This window comes from Erinaceus europaeus, chromosome 7 (genome assembly GCF_950295315.1).
Source record: "Erinaceus europaeus chromosome 7, mEriEur2.1, whole genome shotgun sequence".
Lineage (NCBI taxonomy): Eukaryota > Metazoa > Chordata > Mammalia > Eulipotyphla > Erinaceidae > Erinaceus > Erinaceus europaeus.
In genome coordinates this window covers 115,779,708-115,805,475 of record NC_080168.1, presented here as the reverse complement: position 1 = coordinate 115,805,475, position 25,768 = coordinate 115,779,708, and the positions used below count along the sequence as shown (strand labels likewise).

Genomic DNA, 25,768 nt, shown 5'->3' with positions numbered 1-25,768 from the left:
ACTCTGTGTCTTTTAATAGGTGAATTCAGGCCATTGACATTTATTGATATCAAAGATTGAAGATATTTTAACGGCATTCTTGTAGAGTTTTAGAGTGTTCTGATATATGTCCTATTTGTGGTGGTCTGACTGTTTATAGAAGACCTTTCAGAACTTCTTTCAGGGCACCTTGGTGATAGCTGATTCCTTCAACTGTTGCTTGTCTGAGAAGGTTTTGATGCTTCCCTCTAGTCTGAATGACAGTCTATCAGGATATAGTATTCTTGGTTGAAAGCCTTTCTCATTGAGAACTCGATAGATATCTTGCCATTCTCTTCTGGCCTGTAGTGTTTGTGTTGAGAAGTCTGCTGCTAATCTTATGGGTTTTTCTCTGTAGGTGACTCTGTTTTTCTCTTGCAGCCTTCAGGATCCTTTATTTATCCTTATTCCTTTCCATTCTAAATATGATGTGTCTTGGTGTCTTTAAGTCTGGGTTAATTCTGTTTGGGAACCTCTGGGCTTCTCGAATCTTTATGTCTTTGATGTTGTCTAGACTAGAGAAGTTTTCAGCTATTATGGCCTGAAGAATGCTTTCTTCCTCTCCCTCTCTTCCTCTGGTAAGCCAATAATGCGTATATTGTTTCTTTTGAAGTCATCCCATAGGTCTCTGTTGTTGTTTTCAGCATCTCTTAATCTCTTTTTGAGTTCTCTTACTTCTTTTTTAGTTGTCTCTTATTCGTCCTTGATCTTGCTAATTCTGTCTTCAGCCTCATTGACTCTATTCTCTCTGCCCTCTACTGTTTTCTGGAGTTCATCTATTTTGTTTCCCTGTTCTGATACTGTTTTAGCTTGTTCAACTAGTTGTGTTCTTAGCTCAGCTATTTCAGCTTTCAGCTCTCTAATAACCTTGAGATAGTTAGTGTTTTCTTCCAGAGTCTCATTTGTTGTTCCCGTATTTCTGACTACAATTCTTTCAAACTCTTTACTCACTCCTGTGATTATTTCCTTAGCTAATGTTTGGATGTTGAACTCGTTATTTTGTGCTTCACCCTTTGGGGAGCTTTTAGTTGGACTGTTGTCCTGGTTAGTTTCTCCAATATTTCTTCTTGTTGGTTTACCCATTTTATATATTATGTTATGAGTTCCCTCTCTTAGTACTTTTCAAATTACTGATCACTATTTCCTGGATTGACTTGTGTCTAAGTGAGGTAATTAGAGGGTTCACAGTGGTGGAAGTTAACAGTTGTTTCAAGAGTCTTTTAATCCCTGAGTTGAAGCTCAGTGATTTAAAAGCCTCTTTTTCTCCTTCTTCTTCTTCTCTGTGGGCTATGGGAGCCTGAGGGCTTCTAACTATAAGTAGGCTTCTTAGCTTAATCACTGACTCCTGACCAAGAGATAAAGCAGGGTGTGGCAGAGATAGTCCAGTGGTTATGCAAAGAGACTTTCACAGCCCCACAGCTATGCCACTGAGGTATAGGTCTTCTCCTGAGTTTCCTGGATAGATCTCTGTCCCCCAGTGACCCTCCCTGCTGCTGCTCCAGATTCTGAGGGCGGTAGCAATGGAGACTCAGAGTTGCACTTGGTGAGTCTCTGGGGAGTCCTCTCCTCCCTTCAGCTGTCCCCTTGTTGGTGGAACAGACTGGAGGTGGTATCTCTGATAAACTGCTGGACTGTTACCAGCCACTTAATCTCTCCCTAGGCTCTTCTCTGTCCACCAGCCACACGTGTTTGCACTCACCGGTGATTTGGTGGGTTCCTGTAGTCGTTCTAGTTCTGTCTTGTTTCAGTCCCAGGTGGTCTCCTTTGGTATTCCTAGTTGATTCAGGAGAGGAGAGGAGAGGAGAGAAACAGATCTGCTGCTGCTCGTAGCCCCGCCTCTGAAAGTCTCTCTGTTTTTTTTTTTTTTTTTAATATTTATGTCTTTATTCCCTGCTGTTGCCCTTGTTGTTTTATTGTTGTAGTTTTTAAAATTCTAATAATGATTTATTCTTTGAAATATTAAGTCTCCTAAAAGCTTAGAACAGAGAGAACAGAAGTAACTGGTGCATTACTTTTTAAGATCTAGCTATATTTAAATAGCATTAAAGGACATACAGAAATCGTGGTGAGGTCTTCTATGATACAGCAAATCTTAACAACGGGATTCTCAAAGTTAACCCAATTGCCAAACAATTTGGTTACAGCAACAACCATCCCTTGCCCTCTTAAACTCTAAGACAGCAGGAAACTTCCCCTTTCTCTATAAAGTCTGTATTTCTCCCAGTCCTGAAGCCTCTAGGGTGGGGCTCACTTTCCTGCATGCTTCTCTCAATTCACACCAACTGATACTGCATCTGCTGATCCCATCCTGACCAATGCAACCAGTACCACCTCAGCATGCTTCACTTCAGACTATGTCCAGAGATGTCAGGCGTGGAATGTCAACTCTTCGACTTCATTACTCTGGTGAGAACCTTCCTTTCTCATAGGACTCCTTAATTCCATTTTGAGTGGTTCACTTTGTAACAAAGCCTCAAAATGGCCCGGCTTCGCCACTGTAAAGCTCTCTCCACCTACAGGTGGGGAACAGGGGCTTGAACCTGGGTCCTTGCACACAGTAAGGTGTGTGCTTAATCAGGTACACCACTACCTGGCCCCTCAACTTCTATTTCAAGTGAGGTCTTCTGAAGGTCAGAATATTTCTGGCTCTCACCTAGCCAGTCTCCCAGCTACTAGTGACCCTGTGCCAGCTGGCAGGGCAGCTAAAGCCATCGAGGAGTAACTGGGATGCCGGGCTTGGTGGGGGCGGAATTCAGTCTGGGCCCTGTGGGAGTGCTCAAGGGCCCACACTACAGGGCCACCCCTCCACCATTGTTGTAGTTATTGATGTCATCGTTGTTGAATAGGACAGAGAGAAATGGAGAGAGGGGTGGAAGAAAGAGACAAGAAAGAGACATACCTGCTGACTTGCTTCACCGCCTGTGAAGTGACTCCCCTGCAGGTGGGGAGCTGGATCCTTCCGTGGGTCCTTGTGCTGCGCTACCGTCCAACTCCGTTTTTTTTTTTTTCTTCGAACACCTGCAGACCTGCTTCACTACTTTTGAAGCAACCCCCCTGCACCCCCTCCACCCCCTACAGGTGGGGAGCTGGGTAGCTTGAACCACCGGAGCCTTCCCCCTTTCTTGTTGCAATTTTATCAGACTTTACCAGAGCACTGTTTAGTTTATGGTGGTGCTAGGGGTTGAACTTGGGACCTCCGAGCTTCAGGCATGAAAGCCTGTTGGCTAACTGGTTGTACCACCTGCCCAGTCCCTTCACCCCTGCCTTTATCTCTCAGAGCTCTGGAGGCTCGAGGCTGTACTCTCAGCTCCAATCAAGTCAGCTCACATCCATGCTTCTATTTGTGCTGTTCCCTGGACTTGGCATCCACCCACCCCCACCCCCAGTTCTGTCTCAGATGCCCCCTCCTCCATGACATCTTCGCTGAGCTCCTGAGCTGGCATAATCCACACAAACTCACTGTTCACTGCTGTCATGTCAGTGCTGCGTGTGGCTTTCACATTCGCCCCATTGCCAGGCTCCCATTCCTGGATCCCAGCCCAGAGCCTGACTCCTCTCCAGTGTTCAGTAGTTAGCTCTGGAGGTGGAAGGGAGGCAGACTTGGGGAAGTTTTGGTCCCTGCCTGTGGTGACCCCCACTTCCTTTACCTCCTCTTCCAGGAGCTACTTTGAGGCCTGGGAGTGTGGGTTCTAGAGGGGCCATCTGGGGAGCCTCTTACCAGTGCTGTCCTATTAGCTTCAGACCCAAAGAAGCCTCCCCCCATATGTCCCCCAAGCTTAGGGTCGGGTTCAGCAGCTGCCCGGGACACCCCGGGCTGTCTGTTCTCCGGGTGGGTGGGGAATGACGTCGAGATAATTGGAGACCAAACCTGTAGGAGGTTTGCAAGCTACTCTGGGTGCTGGGTGCTGGGTGCTGGGTGCTGGGTGCTGGGTGCTGGGTGCTCAGCTCAGAGCCTGAGCTGGGCCGGTGGGGGCGGGGGCAGAGGCGGGGCGAGGCGAAAGGCCTGACGGGGACTCCGCGACTGACTCTGGGCGAAGCCCGCCGAGTAAAGTGGCTAAATTTACCCAGGTTGACTCAGTCCTTGCCCGGAATGGGGGGGCGGCTGGGGCCAGTTTGCCGGTGCAGTGGGAAGAGCCAGCCAGGGTGGGGACGGGTGCAAGGAAGGGAGCTCCGCACTGGGGGGAGACAAGGGTGGGCCGGGAGTTTCCATCCGAGAAAGGAATCCCCACCACCCCAACCCTACCGAGACGGAGGAGCCCTGGGGGAGAGGCGTTGTGGGCGATGGGTCTGAAGCAGGGAGATGTCCAGGCTGGACAAAGGGAAACTTAGATTTATTAAGCGCCTACTGTGTGCCAGGCACTATGCAAGGCGCTTTACACACATTGATCTCAGTAAGTCCTCACAACAACCCTGCGAGGTAGGTGTTTATAAACCCCCATTTGACAGATGAGGAAACTGAGGCTCAAGGAGGCAAAGTGATTTAGCCGAGTTCACATGGCCCGGTAAATGGCAGAAACAGGAGGTGCCCGAGATGGCAGAAAATACTTTCAGTGCCTGAGTCCCAAGCCGGCTGGCATGAAGGAATACACGGAGGACAGGGGGGCTCTGCGCGCTCCCCAGGTCTGCAAGGCCAGAGCCCAGTCCGGGATCGCCGGAGACCCCGCGCGGTCATTGGGATTCAATTGATTGACAGGCAGTACCCGGCAGAGGGAGCTCAGGGACTATCTACGGGGGAAATCCACGACCTGCGCGCGCCCCCTAGTGACTTCAGTGAGTATCTCACCCCAAGTCTATAGTTTCTATTTTTCTTTTTTCTTAAGGCCCAGACTCCCTCTTTCTTCCCTGGCAGGTTTCTGGAAGGGAGAAGAAAAGAAGCTCAGGGTTCCTTCAGATGGGTGATAATTCCTGCCTGGGAGATCGTGGGATCGACTCAGAGCATCATGAAGGAACACCGGCAAGAAGGACAAGGGGACGCCTAACAAGGTCCCAAGCCGATTCACTGGCTGCCTTCCCTCCCCAGCTCGGACCGCCACAGGCTCTCCTGCTTTGGGAACTCTCGCCTAAGCCAGAGAGATTGGTTGAGGAGCCCTTGCCCACTTACTCAGCTCTTCCGCAGACCCTGGACAGTCGATGGCTTGAGAATGAGGGCAGGTGACAATGACGTCACCCAGGGGCCCCGGTGGTCTGTTCAGTTCTTGCTAATGAGTGTGTGGATTGGGGGAGGAACTAGAAGCCAACCCCAGCTCACTCACAAACGTCAGGGATGGCCCTCAAAGCGTCCTCATTTTCCACATGAAGAGGCCTGGGGAGGGGAAGTGACTTGCCTAAAGTCACCCAGCAAGTCGCTGGCAGAACTGAGATTGTAAGTCAATACTTATGGCAGCAAATCGACACTTCCTCCTGCTTTGCTAGCTGCTTCTGGACCTTCTCCTCTTCCGCTAAGAGCCTCTCTGAGACACCTCTAGGTGTCTCAGCCTGAAGCCTCCCCATCACTTGTGTTCGACCCTGCCCCCCACACACCAGCAGGGTGACCTGTGACTGACTGGCCCTGGCTATGGCTCTGCCCACACTTAGCACAGGGGCGCCTCCAGGCACCTCACCTGTACGGCCTGAGTGCGCTGCGCCTTGAAGCCCACTGCTCACCTTCACCTCGCCTGGGGAAAAGTGACTCTACTGAGGCTCCCTTTCCTTGGAGAAACTTCAACTTTTCTTTTTTTTTTTTTTTTTTTTTGAGTACAGGAACAAGAGAGAAGGAAGTCTGAGGGCAGGAAAGGAGAGCTGCGTGCCCAAGTTTGGGGTACGTAAATACAAGGAAGAGTCTCACTGCCAGTCCCTGTGTCCCTGTGGGCCCCCCCGAGCGTCCCTCGCCCCGAAGAGGGTCTCCTCGCTTCGGCTGATGACACCCAGAATCTCCGCTGTCTTCCCGCCTTGCCTGGGCTGGGTGGAGCTCCCAGTCCCGGGCAGGGCCGGCTCGTTCCGCCAGGAGGCGCCCGAGGCTTCCGTGTCGCTGCCATCAGAAGAGCCGCTATGGACACTGAGCTCCGCAGCTTCGTCCGAGTCCGAGTCCGGGGCTGTGTGGCGGCGGATGCGGGACACGGCTTCCCGCAGGGCGCCTGCGTAGGGCCCCGGGGCTCGCGCCCAACCCCGGCCCGCGCACCGCGCCGCCGCCGCCGCGGGCTCCGAAGCCTCCGCTCTGGCCGCGCCCCCCGCCGCCGAGTGCCGCGGGCTGCCCCGCTGTGCCGGGGCTTCCTGCGGAGCTGCGCCGCCGGCCGGGAGCCCCGGGATGCGGGAGGCGCGCGCCTCCGGAGAGGACGCACCCCGCTCCCCCGCCCCGGCTGCGAACCCGCGCTCCCCAGCCGGCTGGTGTGACCCGCGATCGCTGTGCGGAGGCTCCGGGCCCCGGGAGGGGCAGCCCGCGGCCCGCTCGCGCTCCTCGCCTGGGGGCTTCGGCGGGCTGGAGGCGCCCCGCACCGCCCCGGGGGCCTCTCCTTGCACGCGCGGCGCCCCCGGGGGTGCGGGCTGCACCTGCTGCGGTCGAGGGCTCGGGACATACTGGGAGCGGATCACCACGCATGTGGCGTCGATAACAAACACGCCTTCTCCTGCGGGGCCGCGGGAACCGCGGGGCAGGGTGTGGGCGCGGCGGGCCTCCTTGCACCCCTCTGGGGCCCCGGGTCCTGCCCCCTCTCTGGGACCACCCCGCCACCCCGTGCCTCCTGGGGCCCAGGGTCTGGGGAGGGTCTGGCTCTGTCGGGGCAGCTGCTTGCTGAGTGAGGGGACCCAGCCCTTGGAAGCGGGGGGCACAGCCCTGTGCTCTCTGCCTTCTTTCCCTTCCCCGGAGCCCTTGGGGTGCGGCCTGGACCTGGGGGCCGGGCGCGGGCGGCTGGGGGACCCCGCGGGCGCCGGCTCCGGGTCCGAGCTGCCAGCCACGGGGGCTCGGGGGTGGCCGTGACTGCCGCTGCTCAGGCTCACGGCTGCCGGCCCCGGGCTTTTCTCCGCCGTCCCCCTGGCAGCTTCCAGCCTCGGCCTGACCGTCCCGCAGCCCGGGGAGCCCCCCAGGAGGCCCCGCCCCGGCCGGAGACCCCAGGCCCCGAGGACGTCCCGGTAGATGCGAGGATCCAGCCTCTTCTTCGCGCCCCCTCCCTCTGTCCGGGTCGGGGTCGGCGCAGGGCCCGGGGAGGCGGGCGCCGGGGACGGCTCGGGGCCTCGCTTGGTCCCCAGGGTCCTGTGCGGGCCTTCGTATGAGGGGGGCGCCACGTAGGGGGGCGGCCGGTCCCAGCGACGGCGCGGGCCCGCGGCAGCAGCGCCCCGCAGCAGCAGGTGTGCCTCGTAGCTGGGCGGCCCGGGCCGGCGACCCCCCCAGGGCCCCGCCCCCGCCACCCCCGGGTCGCCGTGCGGCTGCGCCGATGGACGGGGCGACCGCCCCAGCGGCCCCGGGCGCTCCCGCCGAGAGGGAGTCAGGAGCCCTGCGAGCTGGGCCCCGCGAGGCGCGTTCCGGGGCTCCGGGCGCGGCCGGCCAGGGGGGCTCCTTCGGGCCCCGGCGGCCCTGCGCCTTTTCCGCTCGATCTCCTTGGCCTCCCGCTCCTGCGACGCCGCTTTCCTTTTCTCTTGCTCCCGGGCTCGGGCCTCGGCCGGGGGCCCCGCCCGCCAGTTGGTGGCCTCCTGCAGCACCCTGGAGGCCCAGGGTCGGCGGGGCGGCGGCTCAGGGGATACCGGGCGCGGCCCACACCTGGGACAATGAGCAGGAACCCAGGTGAGCAGTTTGTGGGGGAAGGGAGCCTTCGTCCGGGGCGCTGGGAGCACAGGAGGCCACTTGGGACAGAGTGGAGGGGGGTGTGCGAGCGCGCGCGGGTGTGCACGTGCGAATATGTGCGGGCCGAAGTCGAAGCGGGACTCGCAGCCATCGCTCCAGGCACACTGGATCAGCGCCTGACCCATTTCACCTCCTGGCCTTCCTCACGCACACGCCTTCCCCCCCCCCACCGGTGAGGCAGGTGAGGCAGACCCCGGACCTGGGGCAGGGGTGGTGGTGGGTGGGGGCGGGGAAGGGGACAGGGCAGGGGTAGGAGGGGGGCAGCAGTCAGGTTGGTGCCTGCGTGGAGTTCCGCACCGCACCCGCCGCTCTCTTCCCCTTCGCCCCCGCCCCGCCACGCACTGCCCTGCACCCCTCTTTCACTCACATGCGGCTCTGGGGCCCGCGGGCCCAGTAGCTGGCCTGGAAGTCCATGGGCTGTCGAGGAGGGAAGCGGCGACTATAATGACAGGAAATAGTCTTCACTTCGATCACCAGCAGCTTGGATTTCTGGACCCAGAGGCAGCTGCCCGACTCCTCATCCTGGGGCTCCCGGGGGCTGTCGGGCCCCTCGGAGAATAGCTGGCCATCCAGCATCCTGCCCCACCCCACCCCGGCCCCCCACCCTCCCACCCGCCCCGAGAGCCCCCCTCCCAGCTCGGGGAGCCGGCGCCCACTGCAGAGCGGCGGGCCCAGCGACTGGGGACTATATATACCCGGGCACACGTGTGTGCCTGTCTGTGCGCGCGCATGTGACACGCGGACGGCGCGCGCTGCTGCCTCCCCCGTGTGCAGGCCGCCCCCCGGGGGCCTTTGCTGGGCTCCCCTTTCCACCTCTCCTGCCCCCTCTGCCTGAGGGAGCCCGCCCCGCACCGGTGGGCAGGGGACCTCAGATGCCGCCCGGCTGGCTGGCCCCCCTCCCCCGCCCTGGTTCCTTCCACCTTTCTTCCTGTTTTAACCCTTCGCTCTCCTCCGTGTCAGGGTGCCTGACCCGCCGCCGGCATTCTGCCCCTGACTTGCAGCCTCGGCCTCCAGTTTCCCCGACAGAGAGCCGATGGGGCTGGAACTCAAGGTCTCCGCCTGCCACTCTGCTGGTTTCCATGGGGCTGGGGTGCAGGAGGGGCTGGCCCACGGCTGGGGGGGGGCTATTTTTAGCGGCTGTGGCAGTTCAGTTCGGGTGCAGAGGAGATGAGTAACCAGCTTCCATGCGGTGGAAGGAGGCGGCGGTGGCTTTCTTGCTGCTTTTGTGCGACTCTAGGGGACAGCTGCCCCCCCCCCCCAGCTGAGTGACCCCTCCACGCTCTGTCTCAGCCTAGATGCCCCCTTCTAGATGCTTGTCCTTGGCCACTTGTGAAGCTTCTCCAGCAGCGCACTCTCTTCCTCCATCCAGAAGCAAGGATTTTGAGGTCAGACCATTCTGAACCCACACAGCTCTGCTTGGCCTTCTGGAGGACAAACTAGGGTGCGTGTTGCACCCTTTCAGAGGAATGGAGAAGTGGTGTGCTCCCCTGGCAAAGCCAGTCCCTTAGCAACTGAGCCAGAAACAGTGACCCCTGTTTGCTTCCCATTCCCACGGCCGCCAGGCCTAGTTTCCTCAGCCCCCACCAGAAGTGGTGTCAAGATGCTCACCTTTTGGAGCCATTCTGTCTTGGGGAGGTGTTGCTGGCCTCCACACGACGCTCCCCCCCACCCTCCCGTCTATACCAGGTGTCCCCTGGTTCACCATGGTAATGTTGGTGGCAGCACAGCCCACGCCAACCCTTCCATGCAGACTTAGCAACCGTGCCTGGCAACCATGGCAGCAGCTCCAGTGGAGGGAGGGATGTGAGGAGGTGTGGGGAAGAGTGTGTGTGGTGATGGTTCCTAAGTAAGATGGATAATTTGCTTCTCCTGAGAGGAATAGGTAAGAATAGAAAGCCATGAGACTTCCTGATTTTACCCCCTTGTTCTTCCTTCTGCTTCATCTTCACACACTGAAAAGGTTTGGGTTGTAGGTGCTGGGCATAGGAGAGGCAGGAGACTGCACTTCTCACTGGAGTACACGCAGACCCTTCTTTTTAATGGAGTGAGCCCGGCCAAGAACCAGAGGAACGAAGTTCAGGTCTCCTGCTCCCTCACAGGGACCATGAGACAGACTCTCAGCACCCCACAGCCCATCCATTTTGACCCCCCCCACACACGCACACCTTTACACCTACCAGCTGCAGTGATGGTTCTTTGAAGTTTCCTGCTTCCATCCCAAGTTTTACCAAGTCCAAAGGCTTTTTAAAGCCCCTGCCTCCTCCCTAGACAAACCCTCCTTTGTGGTGGTGGAATGTGACATAAGGAGACATCTGTCCTTTCCGCCCCCACATACACAAACATACTCTAGTTCTAATTACTTAGAAGCCTCCCTCACTCCCTCCAGTCTGGGAATGTGCTGTGAGAGCTGAGAAAAGGTGAGAGCCGCTCAGGAGCAGCTCCAAAGCCATGGTGCAGCACTGGGAGCTCAGCTCTCATGGGTGCCTGGCTGCTTTCTGGGTTCCCTCAGGAAGCCTCTGTGGGCAGTCAGTGTGGTACATACAAGTGGGCTCCACAGTGTTCGTAGCACAGTGCGGGCAGGTGCAAGGGATCGCTCCGACACTACTTCAGGTCTTAGATGGAAAATGGCAGCATGCCCACAAGGCAGTGGTGAGATGCTGCCCAGAATCTGGCAGATGCCCAGCCACCCAGGCATCCTTATGGTGTTTGGTGCCGACGACTGTTTTGGCCCACGTGGTTTCAGCACAAGATCTGTTGGGATGACTGTGGTTCATCATCACCACTGTGGAAGAAAGGCAAGGAACTTAAGTTCTAGGACTGCCAGCTCAGAAAATTCCAGCATCCTCTAAGTTGGTGGTAACGGCCTGGGAGGTGGCACAGTAGATAAAGCACTGGACTTGTGAGCATGAGGGCCTGATTCAACCCCTAGCATCACATGTCCCAGAGTGATGTTCTAGTTCTTGATTAATAATAAATCTAACAAGAAAAGGGCGGATGAAATAGCTCTCCTGGATAGTGTGCAGCTGTACCATGTGGGCAGCCCAGGTCTGAGTGTAGTGCCCAATGCACTGAAGGAAGCTTTGGTGCCGTGGTCTCTTACTCTGCCTCGGTCTTTATAAGAAATGTAAGAATTGGGGCTGAGTGGTGGTGTACCTGGTTGAGCACATTATAACGCACAAGGACCCAGGCTCGAGAGTTCCTGGTCCCCATTTGCAGGGGGGAAGCTTTCAGGTGGTGAAGCAGGGCTGCAGGTGTCTCCTCCCCACTTTATTTTTGCCTCCAGGGTTATCACTGGGGCTCTGGTGCCAGCAATAGGAATCCACTGCTCCTGGAGGCTATTTTTCCCATTTTGTCACCCTTGTTGTGGTTGTTGTTGTTCTTACATCTGTTGTTAGAAAGGACGGAGAGAAGCAAGAGAGGAGGGGAAGACAGGGGGAGAAAAAGATAGACACCTGCTTTACCACCTGTGAAGGAACCCCCTCCCCTTGCGGGTGGGGAGCCGGGACTCGATCCGGGATCCTTATGCCAGTCCTTGCACTTAACCCATGCCACATGCGCTTAACCCATTGCGCTACTGCCCAAGCTCCCCCACCTTTTATTTTTAACCAGAGCTCTGACTTGTAGTGTGGGGGATTGAACCTGGACCTCTGGAACCTCACACAAGAATCTCTGCATAACCATTAAGCTATCTACCCCCCGCCCTCTCTCCCCACCATTTCTGGCTGTCTCTCTGCAGTAAAAATTAAAAAGAGGGGCTGGGTTAGGGTGGTGGCGCACCTGGTTGAGCGCATGCTACAATGCATAAGGACCCGGGTTTAAACCCCTAGTCTGCACCTGCAGGGGCAAAGCTTTGTGAGTGGTGAAGGAGGGCTGCAGGTGTCTCTCTCTCTCCTTCTGTTTCCTCCTTCCCTCTTAGCTTCTGGCTGTCTCTGTCCAATAATTAAGAACTAAAAAATGAGCAGTGGATGAAGATGACAGGTCTCTCTTTATAAAGGAAACCCTTAGCCTGTCTACTCTCTGGAGAACTGCCAGTGTTACGGGATTTCTCTCAGATCCCAGCGATAGTCCAGGCAGAGGGAAAGTAAGGTAGTAAGAACTTCAGCAAACAGGTGAGGAACAGATACTAGTGGAAAAGCAGATGGTCTGTGGTGGTGAATAGCAGGAGCTCTGCAAACTGTGGGTTTACATCCTAGCTTTTTACTAACTGTGTGGATTTGGGCTAGTCACTGAGTTTCTCTGTGCCTCAGTTAAAAAGAAAAAATCTAGGGGCCAGGTGGTGGTGTGCCTGACGGAGTGAACATCACCATGCGCAGGGACCGGGCTCACACTTGCAGGGCGGGAGCTTCCCAATGGTGAAGCAGCACTGTGGGTGTCTCCCTGCAGCTGTCTAGCTCCCCTCCCGCCCCAGTTTCTGTCTCCATGTAAAATAAATAAATAAAGGTTGGACAGGGCTAAGTGTCTCCTTCTCTGTTTCTTTCTTTCATCCTCTATCTGGTGAAAAGGAAAAAAAGACAGAAGGACCCACTGGGAGGGGTGGGATCGTTCAGTAGCAGAGCACAACTCCAGGGTGGGAGAGAAGTCTATAAAGCTGAATTCTACTGCTGATAATTTAATAAGCGAATCTGCATAAGATACTGAGAGTGGTTCCTGGCACACAGGGGTGTGTGTGTGTGTGTGTGTGTGTGTGTGTGTGTGTCGTTATGAGCTGAAGAAGCCTTGTGAAGTAGGAAGGTTGGAACAACAGCAACTACAAAAATCAAACACTGCAATATCATAAAGACAATCCTGTCATTTCATTGTCTGCCATGAAAAGCAGCAGCCTCAGCTAACTTCACCGCCTTCCTCCACCCCAGCTCCCTTCCTATGTCCACAGCAAAGGCGCTCGGCCCTCCTCCCCACGTCCCTCCCGGTACCTCCCATTATGGGAAAAAGTGTCACAAAATGGACTCGGCCTCCTCCATTGATGAAACAGCATGAATAAAAATATCTTTATGAAGACGCTTGTTGTGCTATTATCTTTGGGTGGAGTCAGGATGAGAGACAGAGGCAATGTTTGGGTGAGGTCTGGGGATCTCTTGGAGATCAGATCTGCCTGAGGGGCACAGAGCCCACAGTTCACCTAGAAAAGGGGCTACTTGGAGAGCACAGGGGCTACGATGGGCTAGACTACGAGTTTCTCTCAAGTGCTTGTGTGAGGGTAAGAAAGCTAAGAACCCCTTCTGCTTCTGCCCCCAGCTGCTAGGTAGAGTGGCAGGGTGCTCCCGGGCAGACAGCAGTCCTAATCATGCTCTCAAGGTTTCGTCTGCAGCTCAGAACTTGGGGCAGCGGAGACTGGGGCCTAGTCTCTGGTGCTGCCTGGCCTCTGCCCCAGCTCAGGGCTTCCTCTCTCCTCTGAGCACCAGGGCTTGCAGGATGTCAGACAGGGACACGATTCCCTTGACCACATCATTCTCATCCACCACCACAAGTCGGTGAACCTGGCACAGGGCAACAAAGGAGAAAGTGGGCTGTTTAGTACCATCCTTGGTTAGGTGGAGCCCCTCAGCCCCTACCCTTCTTGGCAAACCCCACTACGAAGTCTGCTCCTCCCTGCTCCTTTGGGGTCACTGTCCCCCACCTCTGCTTCCACCAGCCGATTGATGATGGTTTCCAGAGTCTCGTGCAGGTGGCACTTGAGGACGCCCTCAAAGTAATGTGACCGGTGCTGCAGGGCTTTGGTCACAGACACATCCAGGTTGTTGTAGGTCTTTTCTGCGGCCAGATTCTGGGGAGAGAGGGCCAGAGAGTACTTGCACGGAAGGAAGGGAACCACCCAGCCTCATCAGAGGAATTTAGGGTAGTTATCCGCCATGCCACAAATCACACCCTGATCATTCCTTTCAAACAGGGGTTGAATGCTTGCAAATTCTAATACCCTTACACCCCAGAAGAGATTCTCTCTTCACACTGCACACCACCACCCGGCCCCTCCACAAGCACTCACGATAACATCAAACTTGGAGTAGATGTCCACCACACGCCCTAGGGAAACACAGACAGCTCAGCAAGGAGAGTGTGGAACCCCAGGCTCCCCTTGTCAAAATCACTTTGGGGGCTGGGCTGAAGGGAACATATTTCCCGGAGTTCCCACCACCACCCCCACCACCCCCGCCGCCCCATCCCTTTACCCAGTCAGTCTCTCACCTTTCTCATCTACTACTGGTAGGGCCGAGACTCGGTGCTGAACAAAGATGCCCAGAGCCACGTACACAGGGGTGGTGGTGCGGACCATGGCAATGTTGGCATAGGTGCCAATCTGGAGCTCTTCCAGGGACTTGGACATGAACTCTGGCTTGGGGAACTCAGTGATCTGCGGAAGAAGCCATCAGCTTAGTTGCTTCTTTGTTAAATCGTATTTATTACATATGAGAGCAGAGAGACAGAGATAACCCAGGGCAGCACGCTGGCACGCACAGTGCCGAGGATGGAGCCGGGGAGCCCTGCATGTGGGCCTGGTGCTCTAGAGGCTGAGCTATTTCCCCAGCTTCTGTTAACTTGATTCCCAACCCACGGCCTCCCCTTTTCTTCTCTTTCCCTCCAGAGAACCGCTGGGCTCTGGCTTATGGCAGTGTGTGGAATTAAACCTGAGGTTTTGAGCCTTACGCATGCAATAGTCATTATGCTGTCTCCCCCTCAACTTGACTTTCTAAGGCCACCTCCTCCCAGCCACCTATGGTCACCCCTTTCAATCCAATATATAAGAAAAAAGGGAAAAAAGTAGGCCAAGAAATTCTTACAAACAATTTGAGGAACTTGAGGATGCGCTTATGGGTGAGGATGTACAAGGTGTTGCCTGATTCCGGGTCAATGACTGGCAGCCTGTGGATCTTGTTTCGAATTAATGAAGAGACGGCATCAAATAAGCTGTGGGAAGGTGAGAGGTAGTGAGTTCCACTGTGCTGGGGCTGAGGGTGGTTAAATAGCTCTCTGGAGAGCGGCTGACAGTGTGTGTGTGGGTGTTTCTGCCTCTGGGTCTTCAGGGGCATACAGCTGTGGCTCTGTGTGGCAAGGTTCTGGACAGACATGTCACTAGAACTCACCTGGCATTAGGAGAAATGCAGACCAGCGGCTTAAAGGAATCCTGCAGGTACACCTCTGGAAGGACAAGAGACTCGTCAAATACCACCGCAGGAAGTTGATTCCCAAGGGAGCTATCCCTTAACCTTCTACAACTTCCAACTCTACACACCTCTCCAAGTTTCTATCTTGTGTTCTTCCAGCTCATAGATCTGGACCTGGAAGAAGCAACAGAATTTGAGATTTGATCTCCCTGCTTCATTAACCCCTTGTGGTTTGCTTGGAGGAAAGGAAATGAGTGATTTGGAGAAGGGGGATTAGGTCTGCTTCTTACCAAGGCCGATTTATAGTAGCGATGCAGGATATTGATGAAATCAGTGATGGTCAGCATGCCTGCAGGCCAAGATAAGAACCCTCAGAGCTGCTCAAATCTCTGCCTACCCAGCACAAGGTGCCAGTAATACTGCGTTGTGGGAGTTTTTTCACTTACCCACAAAACTTTGCTTCTTACTGTCCCACAAAGGGGCAGCTCGCACACCATTAGTCACCAGAGCAAAGAATGCTTTCTTTACCTGTGGCGAAGAGAGTGGTAATCACATGGGGAAACTCACAGGGAGCAAGACTGCAGAGTAAGAGTGCTCAGGCAAGCTGGAAAAAAACAAGACTATCACCACTGAAAGATGAGGAGACTACCCTTTGGGTTAGGTGGGGTCAGACGTATTGAACCAGAGGCCCCAGGAAAGGACAAGGGAAACGAGCACGTCGACTTACCTGAAGGGAGGTATCAAATACAACCAACTTGGAGCTTGTGGGAATCAGGTCATAGCAGCGATGGGACTTCATGAAGGAAGTGTACACACTGTTGTTGGATTCTGGAGACTCTGCGGAGAGTGGGTTCTAAGTGTCCTTCCTCACAGTCAAAAGGTAGAAAACAAAAACGTTTCGAGCATAGTGAGAGGGGAGCACATCTTTAGTTATGAGACCCTGGATTAAACACCCAACACCCCCTCAAACCCGAGTATGATCTGCTATCAGGTCTGTGCTAGCTGTTCTGTTCCTTGTTCCCATAAAACCGAGATGGTAGGTTTTGCGGCTCCAGACAGACTCTGACCCACATAGTCAACGACTGCCACCTCTCCAGATTCAAAGGAGGTCTCGAAACTTTACATCAGGCTCAACCTGATGCTGTTGACTGGCTACGGAAGAAGGGCAAACGCTAGAAGAAGAATAGAACCTAGATACTTCCAGTCCTCTGATTTAAACCGCTTGCTCTAAACTAGATAATAGTCATGCAAGTCACTTCATCCACCTTTATCTCCAAGTATCCACTGGCTCCTTAAGCCAGAGAGAGAGGGTTGACTAAGAGAGTATGTGTAGTTCCTTTTATTAACCTGTTGCAGTCTAAATTTTTCTTTGACTCAATTTTTCCTTTCACATATTTAGCACATTTTCCAAACTAGTCCTCTTTCCTCAGTTTAAGAAATTCAAGTTGGGGGGGGGGCGGTAGTGCAATGGGTTAAGCGCACATGGCACTAGGTGCAAGGACTGGCGTAAGGATCCCGGTTCAAGTCCCCGGCTCCCCAACTGCAAGGGGGTCGCTTCACAAGTGGTGAAGCAGGTCTACAGGTGTCTATCTTTCTCTCCTCCTCTCTGTCTTCCTGGCCTCTCTCCATCTCTCTCTGTCTTGCCAACAATGACAGCAATTAACAACAATGAGAAACAGCAAGGGCAACAAAAAGGGGAAAAAATAGCCTCCAGAAGCAGTAGCACTAAGCCCCAGCAATAACCCTGAAGGCAAAAAAAAAAAAAAGAAGAAGAAGAAGAAATTCAAGTTAGGATCCTACATTCTTCTAAGACTAGAAGAGAAAGCCATGGTTCAAGCTGGGCCATTTCAGAGCAAATTAAGTCGGAATCCAGTATTCAATTAACCTGGCCCAGTATATCCAGAATCTCCTGTGAATCAGAAATCTTTCCCATATCTTCTGGACAAATAGGAGACCCTGACTGTGTTTATCTTTCCAGTCCTCTGATTTTAATTACATGTTCTATACTGGAGAAGCAGTCCTCCCCTCTAATAATAGCCTGAGTGTGCTACATGTCATGTATACTTAACCATATGACGTCATCTGCTCCTCACAACAAATCAGTAAGGCAAATACTGTCCTCACTTTCTAGATGAGAAACAGATGGAAAGCAGCTGAAGAAACTGTCCAAGGTCACATCCATTAGTAAGTGACAAGAAGGACTCAAACACAGGTCCACCTGACTCCAAAAAAGTTCATGTTAATTCCTATGTCCAATTTTGTTTTGCTTTTATCAAAGTTATTCAGGACACAGCTTAAAGAGTTAAATAGGTGGTCTGGGAGGTGGCTCAGTAGATAAAGCATTAGACTCAAGCATGAGGTCCTGAGTTCAATCCCTGGCAGCACATGAACCAGAGTGATGTCCGGTACTTTATCTCTCTCATCTTTCTCATTAATTAAAAAGAAAAAAGAGTTAAGGGGGTTGGGCGGTAGCACAGCGGGTTAAGCACACGTGGCACAAAGCGCAAGAGCCGGCCTAAGGATCCCGGTTTGGGTCCACGGCTCCCCACCTGCAGGGGAGTCGCTTCACAAGCGGTGAAGCAGGTCTGCAGGTGTCTATCTTTCTCTCCTCCTCTCTGTCTTCCCCATCTCTCTCCATTTCTCTCTGTCCTATCCAACAACGATATCAATAACAACAACAATAACCACAACAACGGTAAAACAACAAGGGCAACAAAAGGGGGGAAAAAATAGCCTCCAGGAGCAGTGGATTCGTGCACGGAGCTCCAGCAATAACCCTGGAGGCCAAAAAAAAAAAAAAAAAAGAGTTAAATAGTTCTACACATTTTGTGTTAAAAAAGAAAAGAAAAAGCAGTTTTTCTTTTAACTGTTTATTCTGGTCCATTTCTTTCTTGGTGGCTAGGACAGAGAGAAATGGAGAGAGGAGGGGAGGACAGAGAAGATGAGAGAAAGACAGACACCTGCAGACCTGCTTCACCGCTTGTGAAGTGACTCCCCTGCAGGTGGGGAGCTGGGGACCCGAACCTGGATCCTTGTACTTTGCGCCACATGCTCTTAACCCACTGCGCTACTGCCCGACTCCCATTTTGGTCCATTTCTATGCTAACAAGTATGTTCAGATGCATGAGAGGTAGTCACTGAACTTGAAAGCATGAGGTCCCAAGTCAATCCCAGACATCCTATGTGCCAGAGTGATGCTCACCCGCCCCCCACTTACTATTTTATTTATTTTTACCCTGTCACTGCTCAGCTCCAACTTATAGTGGTGCTGGGTATTGAAACTCAGACCTGGGGACCTGTGCTATTTCACCCAACCCCTCTGGTTCTCTTTCTCATTAATAAATAAAAAATAACAGGGCTGATAAATATAACAAAAAATAAAAATAACAGGGGAGATAGCATGACAGTTATGCAAAAGACTGCCATGCCTGAGGCTCTGAGGTCCCAGATTCTATCTTCAGCACCACCATATACCAAAGCTAAGCAGTGCTCCAGTCTTTCATTAAAATAAATGTTTTTTTAAAATATCTTTTATTTATTTATTGATGAGAAACACAGGAGGAGAGAGAAAGTGCCAGACATCACTCTAGTACATGTGCCGCCGGGGATTGAACTCAGGACCTTATGCTTGAGAGCCCACTGCTTTATCCACTGTGCCACCTCCTGGACCACAGTAAGTACATATTTTTTAAAAAGTCTTTTTACGGGAATTGGGCGGTAGCACAGTGCATTAAGCACACGTGGCACAAAGCACAAGGACCGGCATAAGGATCCTGGTTTGAGCCCCGGCTCCCCACCTGCAGGGGAGTCGCTTCACCAGCGGTGAAGCAGGTCTGCAGGTGTCTATCTTTCTCTCCCCCTCTCTGTCTTCCCCTCCTCTCTCCGTTTCTCTCTGTCCTATCTAACAATGACGACATCAACAACAACAACAATAAAAATAAATCAACAAAGGCAACAAAAAGGGAAAATAAACACACAAAAAACAAAACAAAAACTTATAGTCTTTTTACAATCTTTTTAAAGAAAAAGAAGCATGTGAGGGTCAGGTGGAAGCACACTTGATAGAGTCCTTGTGTTACACCTTACAATGTGTTACACTGCACAAGGTGTTACACTGCACAATGTGTTATACCACACATGGTGTTACACTGCACAAGGTGTTACATTGCACAATGTGTTACACTGCACAAGGTGTTATACCGCACAGTGTGTTACACTGCACAATGTGTTACACCGCACAAGGGGTTACACCGCACATGGTGTTACACCGCACAATGTGTTACACTGCACAAGGTGTTATACTGCAGTGTGTTACACCGCACAGGGGGTTACACCGCACAAGGGGTTACACCGCACAAGGGGTTATACCCCACAAGGGGTTACACCGCACAGGGACCCAGGTTCAAGCTCCCAGCCCTCACCTACAGGGGGAGCTTCGCAAACAGTGCAGTAGTGCTGTAGGTGACTCTTTATCTTTCTGTCTCTCTCATTCTTCCTCCCCTTTCTCTACTTATCTGTCTCTATCAAATAAAAATAGATTGATGATTTTGTTTTTGCATGGTATACTTTCACTCGTGAAAGCTGAGTATTTTTAGTTCCTATCAAGACTCCATAAAAAAGCACCTATCTTCCACTTTACTCGTCTTTCCAGAATCTCTATTTATTTATTTATTCATTCATTGTTTTTCTTTTTAATTTTTTTATTATTTATTTTTCCTTTTGTTTTCCTTGTTGTTGTAGTTATTATTACTGTTGTTGATGTCATTGTTGTTGGATAGAACAGAGAGAAATGGAGAGAGGAGGGGAAGACAGAGAGGGAGAGAAAGACAGACACCTGCAGACCTGCTTCACCGCCTGTGAAGCGACTCCCCTGCAGGTGGGGAGCCGGGGGCTCAAACCGGGATTCTTACGCCGGTCCTTGCGCGTCCTTGCGCTTTGCGCCACCTGCGCTTAACCCGCTGTGCTACCGCCCGACTCCCTAATTCATTGTTTTTCTTACTGGAGCATGTTTCAGCTCTGTCTTGTGAGGCGTTGGGGATTTAACCTGGGCCGTCAAAGCTTCAGGTACTGAAGTCTTTTTGTGTAACCATCAAGTTATATCCCCAGTCCATATTTTACTTTTTTAAAAAAATATTTATTCATTCCCTTTTGTTGTCCTTGTTTTATTGCTGTAGTTGTTATTGTTGTTGTTATTGATGTCGTTGTTGGATAGGACAGAGAGAAATGGAGAGAGGAGGGGAAGACAGAGGGGGAGTGAAAGACAGACACCTGCAGACCTGTTTCACCGCTTGCGAAGCGACTCCCCTGTGGTTGGGGAGCCGGCGGCTCAAACCGGGATCCTTATGCCGGTCCTTGTGCTTTGCGCCACCTGCACTTAAGCTGCTGCGCTACCGCCCGCCTCCCAAGGCCAGATTTCTTTACTTACCTTCATCTGTTTCAGTGTTACCAGGGTCTTGCCCATTCATGGTTTCACAGCACCCAAGTCAACTTTCAAATATTTTTTATTTCAAAGAGAAAAACAGGCAGGGAGATACACCACACTACTGACCCGCCATCCATGGAGTGGCAGTCCTCCCACGTGGAGCTGGCACAGTAAAGCCAGGTGTCCTACCCTGCAAGCTACCTCTCAGTCCTTCACCCTCGCCTTTACTCACGATCTGACCGAATACAGACATCTACGTTGGAGTCTATTTCCTGTAGAGCATTAAAGGCGTTGGCTTCCTTGCCTCCCACCCGCTGATGCTGTTAAGGGCCTAAAGTGATTCTGATTCTTTCTGTATGACTATGTGACTTTTCCCACCTCCTCTCTGGAAACTCAGGAATTTTGTTTCCAGTTTTCTGAAGTATCATGATTACTCTTATTTTGGGCAGGTCAATCTTTATCCATTATGCTATATATACAGGTCCTTCTAGTAAAAAAAATAAACAAACAAAAAACTTTTCAGCTCCAGACAATGTGTCATTCTGTCTGTCCCCTCCCCTCTGTTATCACTTTTCTTAATCTGTAACTATTATTATTTACACACTCGTTTTCTTTAGATTGTTTTCTTTTTTAATGTCTCACCTTTAAAATTTATTTATATACATATGTGTATTTTTAATTATCTTTATTTATTTATGGGATAAAGACAGCCAGAAACCAAGAGGGAAGGGGGTGATAGCGAGACAGCGAGACAGCTGCAGCCCTGCTTCACCACTCACGAAGCTTCCCCCCTGCAGGTGGGGACCAGGGATTTGAACATGGGTCCTGCACATTGTAACATGTGTGCTCAATCAGGTGCGCCAACACCCGGCCCCTTAAAATTTTTTTTAAATTATCTTTATTTATTTATTAGAGACAGCCAGAAATCGAGAGGGAAGGGGGTGGTGGAGAAAGACAGAGAGACACCTACAGCCCTGCTTCACCACTCAATGATGTTAATCACCCCAATTTTGCCCAAGATTCATTCCCAGGTGATCTTGCCACATTATTCTTCTTAATTTGGCATGTTACTTGGCCCAGTTTTGATTTTTCTCCAAAGGGGCCCTGGGAAAGATTCAAAAGCATTGCTGAAGCCAAGTCCGGGCTGGATTACTGCCTTCATGCCCAGTTTCCTTTCTCCAGCACACTTACCTTGAGGACGCTCATTTTCCAGAGCTGGGGAGCTGTCTGAAGAAGTGACCTGGAGAAACAAAGGATAAAAAGGTTCAGCCTGTGGTCCGGCAGGTGGCACAGTGGATAAAGCATTGGACTCTCAAGCATGAGGTCTTGAGTTTAATCCCCAGCAGCACATATACCAGAGTGATGTCTAGTTCTTTCTCTCTGCTCCTATCTTTCTCATGAATAAATAAATAAATAACATCTCAAAAAAAAAATTAAAAAACAAAAACGGTCCAGCCTTTTCTAAGCACTATCCATTTTAGTCCAACAATAGTGTAAGAGGGTTGGTGCACTCAACTCCACCACCTGGCCCCAAATCTTACAACTTTGTATAGTTCCAAATCTCATGTACTGATATACATCGGGTCTTAAAAACAGACCTACAAGCTTCTTTCAGATCTACTTTATAAAATCATAGAGTTCTGAGAAACAATACTGGGTTGCCCCCAAGCATTCACTAAGCATAGCTGTGGACACTACTCACAGACATGCCCTTTCCCACTGAGAGAAGGTCATATCCACGGCAAGATGCCAGCACCTGACTGTCACTGAGGTGAAGCCTCACTGCCTGAGCGGTGGACGCACAGCATAAATGTTTTGAATCTGGGGATGTGAATATTCTCAGCAGCGTTGTAAGTCAAAGGCTACGACACCTCACAACATGCTGGTTTTCCCCTTTCTCTGCTCAGGACAGTCTCAGCTTACAGAGGGCTTTGAATGCAGACTTCAGAACCGTACTCTGAGCTCCCTCAAGTGGAAACATTTGGGAATTTCACTGTTATCTAGAAACCCAGGAGGAAATTATCACAAATTTCTTCCACTGGCATCAACAGTGTGGGTTTCATTTACTCTGAGCAGTATCCCAGAGCTAACTGAAAGGCATGCTTCACCTTGATAGCTCCTGTAGTAACGAGAAACTAAAGCGTTGGCTTGAACCTGGCAAGCTGGCTGGTAAACAGGGCCAAGTTGGCAGGACAGTCCTAAACTTCTCTCCTTAGTGGGGGACACGGGGATGGGGAGGGAGAAATCTCTCTGGGCTGCACAAGACCATCAGCTCAGTCTGGCATCTTGGCAGGCTACTGGAACAACAGCCTCGCCCCTTAGAAATGACAGAGACTCAACAAGGGCAACAAAAGAGAAAACAAATTAGTTTTTTTTTAAAAAAGTGGCAGAGACTGTCCTTTAGCCATAAGACGCACACCTGGTATACTAAAGTCTAACAGAGATACAGAAAGTTACTTCTGCAGAAGCAGACTGTGCCCATCCTATGGTACACACACTATGCACTGTGACTCTGTTAGTTGGTTCACGATCTAGCCAAGCTGATGATAAATTCCTGGAGGTCTGGAACTACCTTAGGTTTCTTTGTATCTCCCATACCACCTGGTATGGTTTTTTACATGTAATTCTCAAGTGTATGGTCTTCTAATTCTCACACTGATAATGGTGTAGAGAGAGAACTAAGGTGAAGTCACAGGGAGAAAGCACAAACATAAAGTTAGAGATGCCTACCTAGAAGAGCCAGACAGAACTGAAGACATGACTATCTGCCCACTTCTCCACAAAGGAGGGGGGTAATTTTGTTCACTCCTCTCTACCTTTTTTTTATTAACACTGAACCTAATTTCACTCCTCTCTACTTTGAACTACACAGGAAACCTGAAAATGTACCAGCAAACTACATAAGTACAAAACATTACCACACAAACACAAGCCAGATCTGACACACGATTACTTTCTTTTTTTTTATTCTTCAAACTCCTGACCCTACTGTCAGTTATTTTATTTTTTTTTAACTTTACTTATTTTTTTTATATTTATTCCCTTTTATTGCCCTTGTTGTAGCTATTATCATTGCTATTGATGTCGTTGTTGAATAGGACAGAGAGAAATGAAGAAGGGGAAGACAGAGAGGGGGAGAGAAAGACAGACACACCTGCAGACCTGCTTCACCGCCTGTGAAGCGACTCCCCTGCAGGTGGGGAGCCGGGGGCTCAAACCGGGATCCTTACGCCAGTCCTTGGGCTTTGCGCCATGTGCGCTTAACCCGCTGCGCTACCGCCTGACTCCCTCTTTTTTTTTTTAATTATCTTTATTTATTCGACAGAGAAAGCCAGAGATCGAGAGGAGTGGGGGAGATAGAGAGGGAGAGAGAGACACCTGCAGACCTACTTCACTGCTCGTGAAGCTCTCTCCTGCAGGTGGGGACCAGGGGCTCGAACCTGGGTCCTTGCACACTGTAATGTGTGCGCTCAACCAGGTGTGCCACCGCCTGGCCCCTGAAGTGTCAGTTCTACAAGCAGAGGTCATAGACATTCCTCAAATGCTTCAAGACAAAATAGAAGACTTTATCATGTTTGAAGACCTGGGCTTGCGCCCCCAGCACCACATGGGAGCACCATATACGTGAAAGGTAGTGTGGTGTCCCTCCTCTCTATCTTAAATAATAAAAAACAAACAAACAAACAGAAATTCATAAGCATGAAATCTTGGTACATGAGGGGGAAAAAAGTTCAAACTCGGCATGGTGCACAGTATCTGTCCTAGGTCTATGGTTAGTGTTTTCTCCTACTGTGACTGAAAGCGAAAACTTCAACATCATGTCATCAGTTCGCCCCTAGTTAATCCCCGCATACTCAAATTTCTGTGTCTTGGCTCAGTGCTCTTCTCTTAACATGCATGATTCATGGTCATTTCTTCCCTAAACTACCATAGTCTCTGTTTGCATCTAAAGGACCACATCTATTACAGTCTGACAGAACAGCTGTTATTTTACTGGTGGTCATTTCTTCCCTAAACTACCATAGTCTCTGTTTGCATCTAAAGGACCACATCTATTACAGTCTGACAGAACAGCTGTTATTTTACTGGCTTGCCTCCCCACTCCCCATTCCAGCTATGCTGAGGATTTTCAGAGTTTTCTTTTTTTCCTGCCCCTTGAAATACTTTCTATCCCAAGAACCCAATTCAAAACAAAACATGAAGGATAATCTTTTAAAATTATGAAAATGCTTGAAAACCACAATGCATTTACAAGAAAGTAAAAAAAAAAAAAAAAAAAAGTGACGTTATCTTGAACTGAAAGGAACTCTGCTCTGAACATCTCCTTAATCTGTAAATCCGAATTGCCTTGCCTGAGTGACCAACTTCAAATTACCACTTTGTTGTTTTCTTCTTTATAAGCTGAGGGATATGACTTCTCTGCTGGCAGAAAAAAGGGTATAGTCAAAGAGGTTCTCTGGGCATGGAACTGATCCAGAGAAAGGTGAACCGCCACCGTAACACAACAACTACTCCAGCAGGTGTTTGAGCTGCCAAAGACAGGCAGAGTTCCTCCACCTGACAGAAGATACAAGGTTAAAAACCGGGTGGAAAGAGAAGTGAATGGGGACGGGGGTGGAGAGTTGGGGGAGAGATAGCATAATGGTTATACAGAGGGACTCTCATGCTTAGGGCTCCAAAAGTCCCAGGTTCAATCCCCCACACCACCATAAGCCAGAGCTGAGCAGTGTTCTGGTTGGGGGTGGGGGGTAGGTACGAATGCGAAGGGTTCCAAAGTCCTAGAAAAGGGTCCTAGGAGTGCGACTGCTGCCCAAAGGCGTAGCAGGCACCCTGCAGCATCTCCAGGAAGACGAGAGGGACCTGTTCGCCAAGAGTCAGCTACGCCAGCCTGGCTGCTTGGAATCACAGAGCGAGACATGACCTGAGCTTGCCCGGGGACATAGCGGCCTCTAGCACCGGGCGGTTCCCTCCTGCAGGTAAACTCCCGGGGCAGCACGAAGCGGCCTGATTCCTTCTCGGAGGCTGTCCTACAGGGGGCAGCGCTACTTGCAAGCGAGGGTCCTCGGAAGCCCCATCCCAACCCAACTCTCGGGCGAACATTTTCTAAATGGCCCCAAGAGCTAAGAGAACAGGCAGCCCAGGGCGCCGCGGGCGGAGCAGCCGAGGGGCAGGGCAGACCCCGCACCCCGCTGCCTAGGCCCGCGCCCCTAGCGGGGCCTGAGGCTCCCCGGCGGCCGCCGCCGCCCTCCCGCGCTCCTCACCGTCTCCATTGCGAGGGGCTGGCTGGCTTCGTTTGCTTTCGGAAGCCCGCTGGCCGTGCGGGCAGGAGGCGGTGGGGAAAGAGGCCCCGCCCCCGCGTCCGGTGTCGCAACGCCACTTCCGCCTACGTCAGGGGTGACGTAAGGCGGAGCTCGC

The 25,768-nt window shown here is 51.7% G+C and overlaps 2 protein-coding genes across 2 annotated transcripts; both read right to left on the bottom strand.

Annotated features, from left to right (window-relative positions):
• Nucleotides 1–4,332: 4,332 nt before the first annotated feature.
• DDN (dendrin) lies at nt 4,333–8,438 on the bottom strand. The gene is made up of 2 exons (XM_060195440.1): nt 8,199–8,438; nt 4,333–7,747 (listed from the first exon to the last, which is right to left on the bottom strand). Exons 1-2 carry the CDS (start codon nt 8,405–8,407, stop codon nt 5,839–5,841), a joined length of 2,118 nt encoding a protein of 705 aa, XP_060051423.1. The 5' UTR covers nt 8,408–8,438; the 3' UTR covers nt 4,333–5,838.
• A 4,359-nt stretch (nt 8,439–12,797) lies between these two features.
• On the bottom strand, nt 12,798–25,729 carry PRKAG1 (protein kinase AMP-activated non-catalytic subunit gamma 1). Its single transcript, XM_007528516.3, has 12 exons — nt 25,615–25,729; nt 21,545–21,593; nt 15,659–15,768; nt 15,378–15,459; nt 15,222–15,280; nt 15,060–15,105; nt 14,911–14,965; nt 14,608–14,734; nt 14,015–14,180; nt 13,815–13,852; nt 13,449–13,595; nt 12,798–13,308 (listed from the first exon to the last, which is right to left on the bottom strand). The coding sequence occupies exons 1-12, from the start codon at nt 25,621–25,623 to the stop codon at nt 13,204–13,206; spliced, it is 993 nt and encodes a 330-aa protein (XP_007528578.1). The 5' UTR covers nt 25,624–25,729; the 3' UTR covers nt 12,798–13,203.
• Nucleotides 25,730–25,768: the final 39 nt, after the last annotated feature.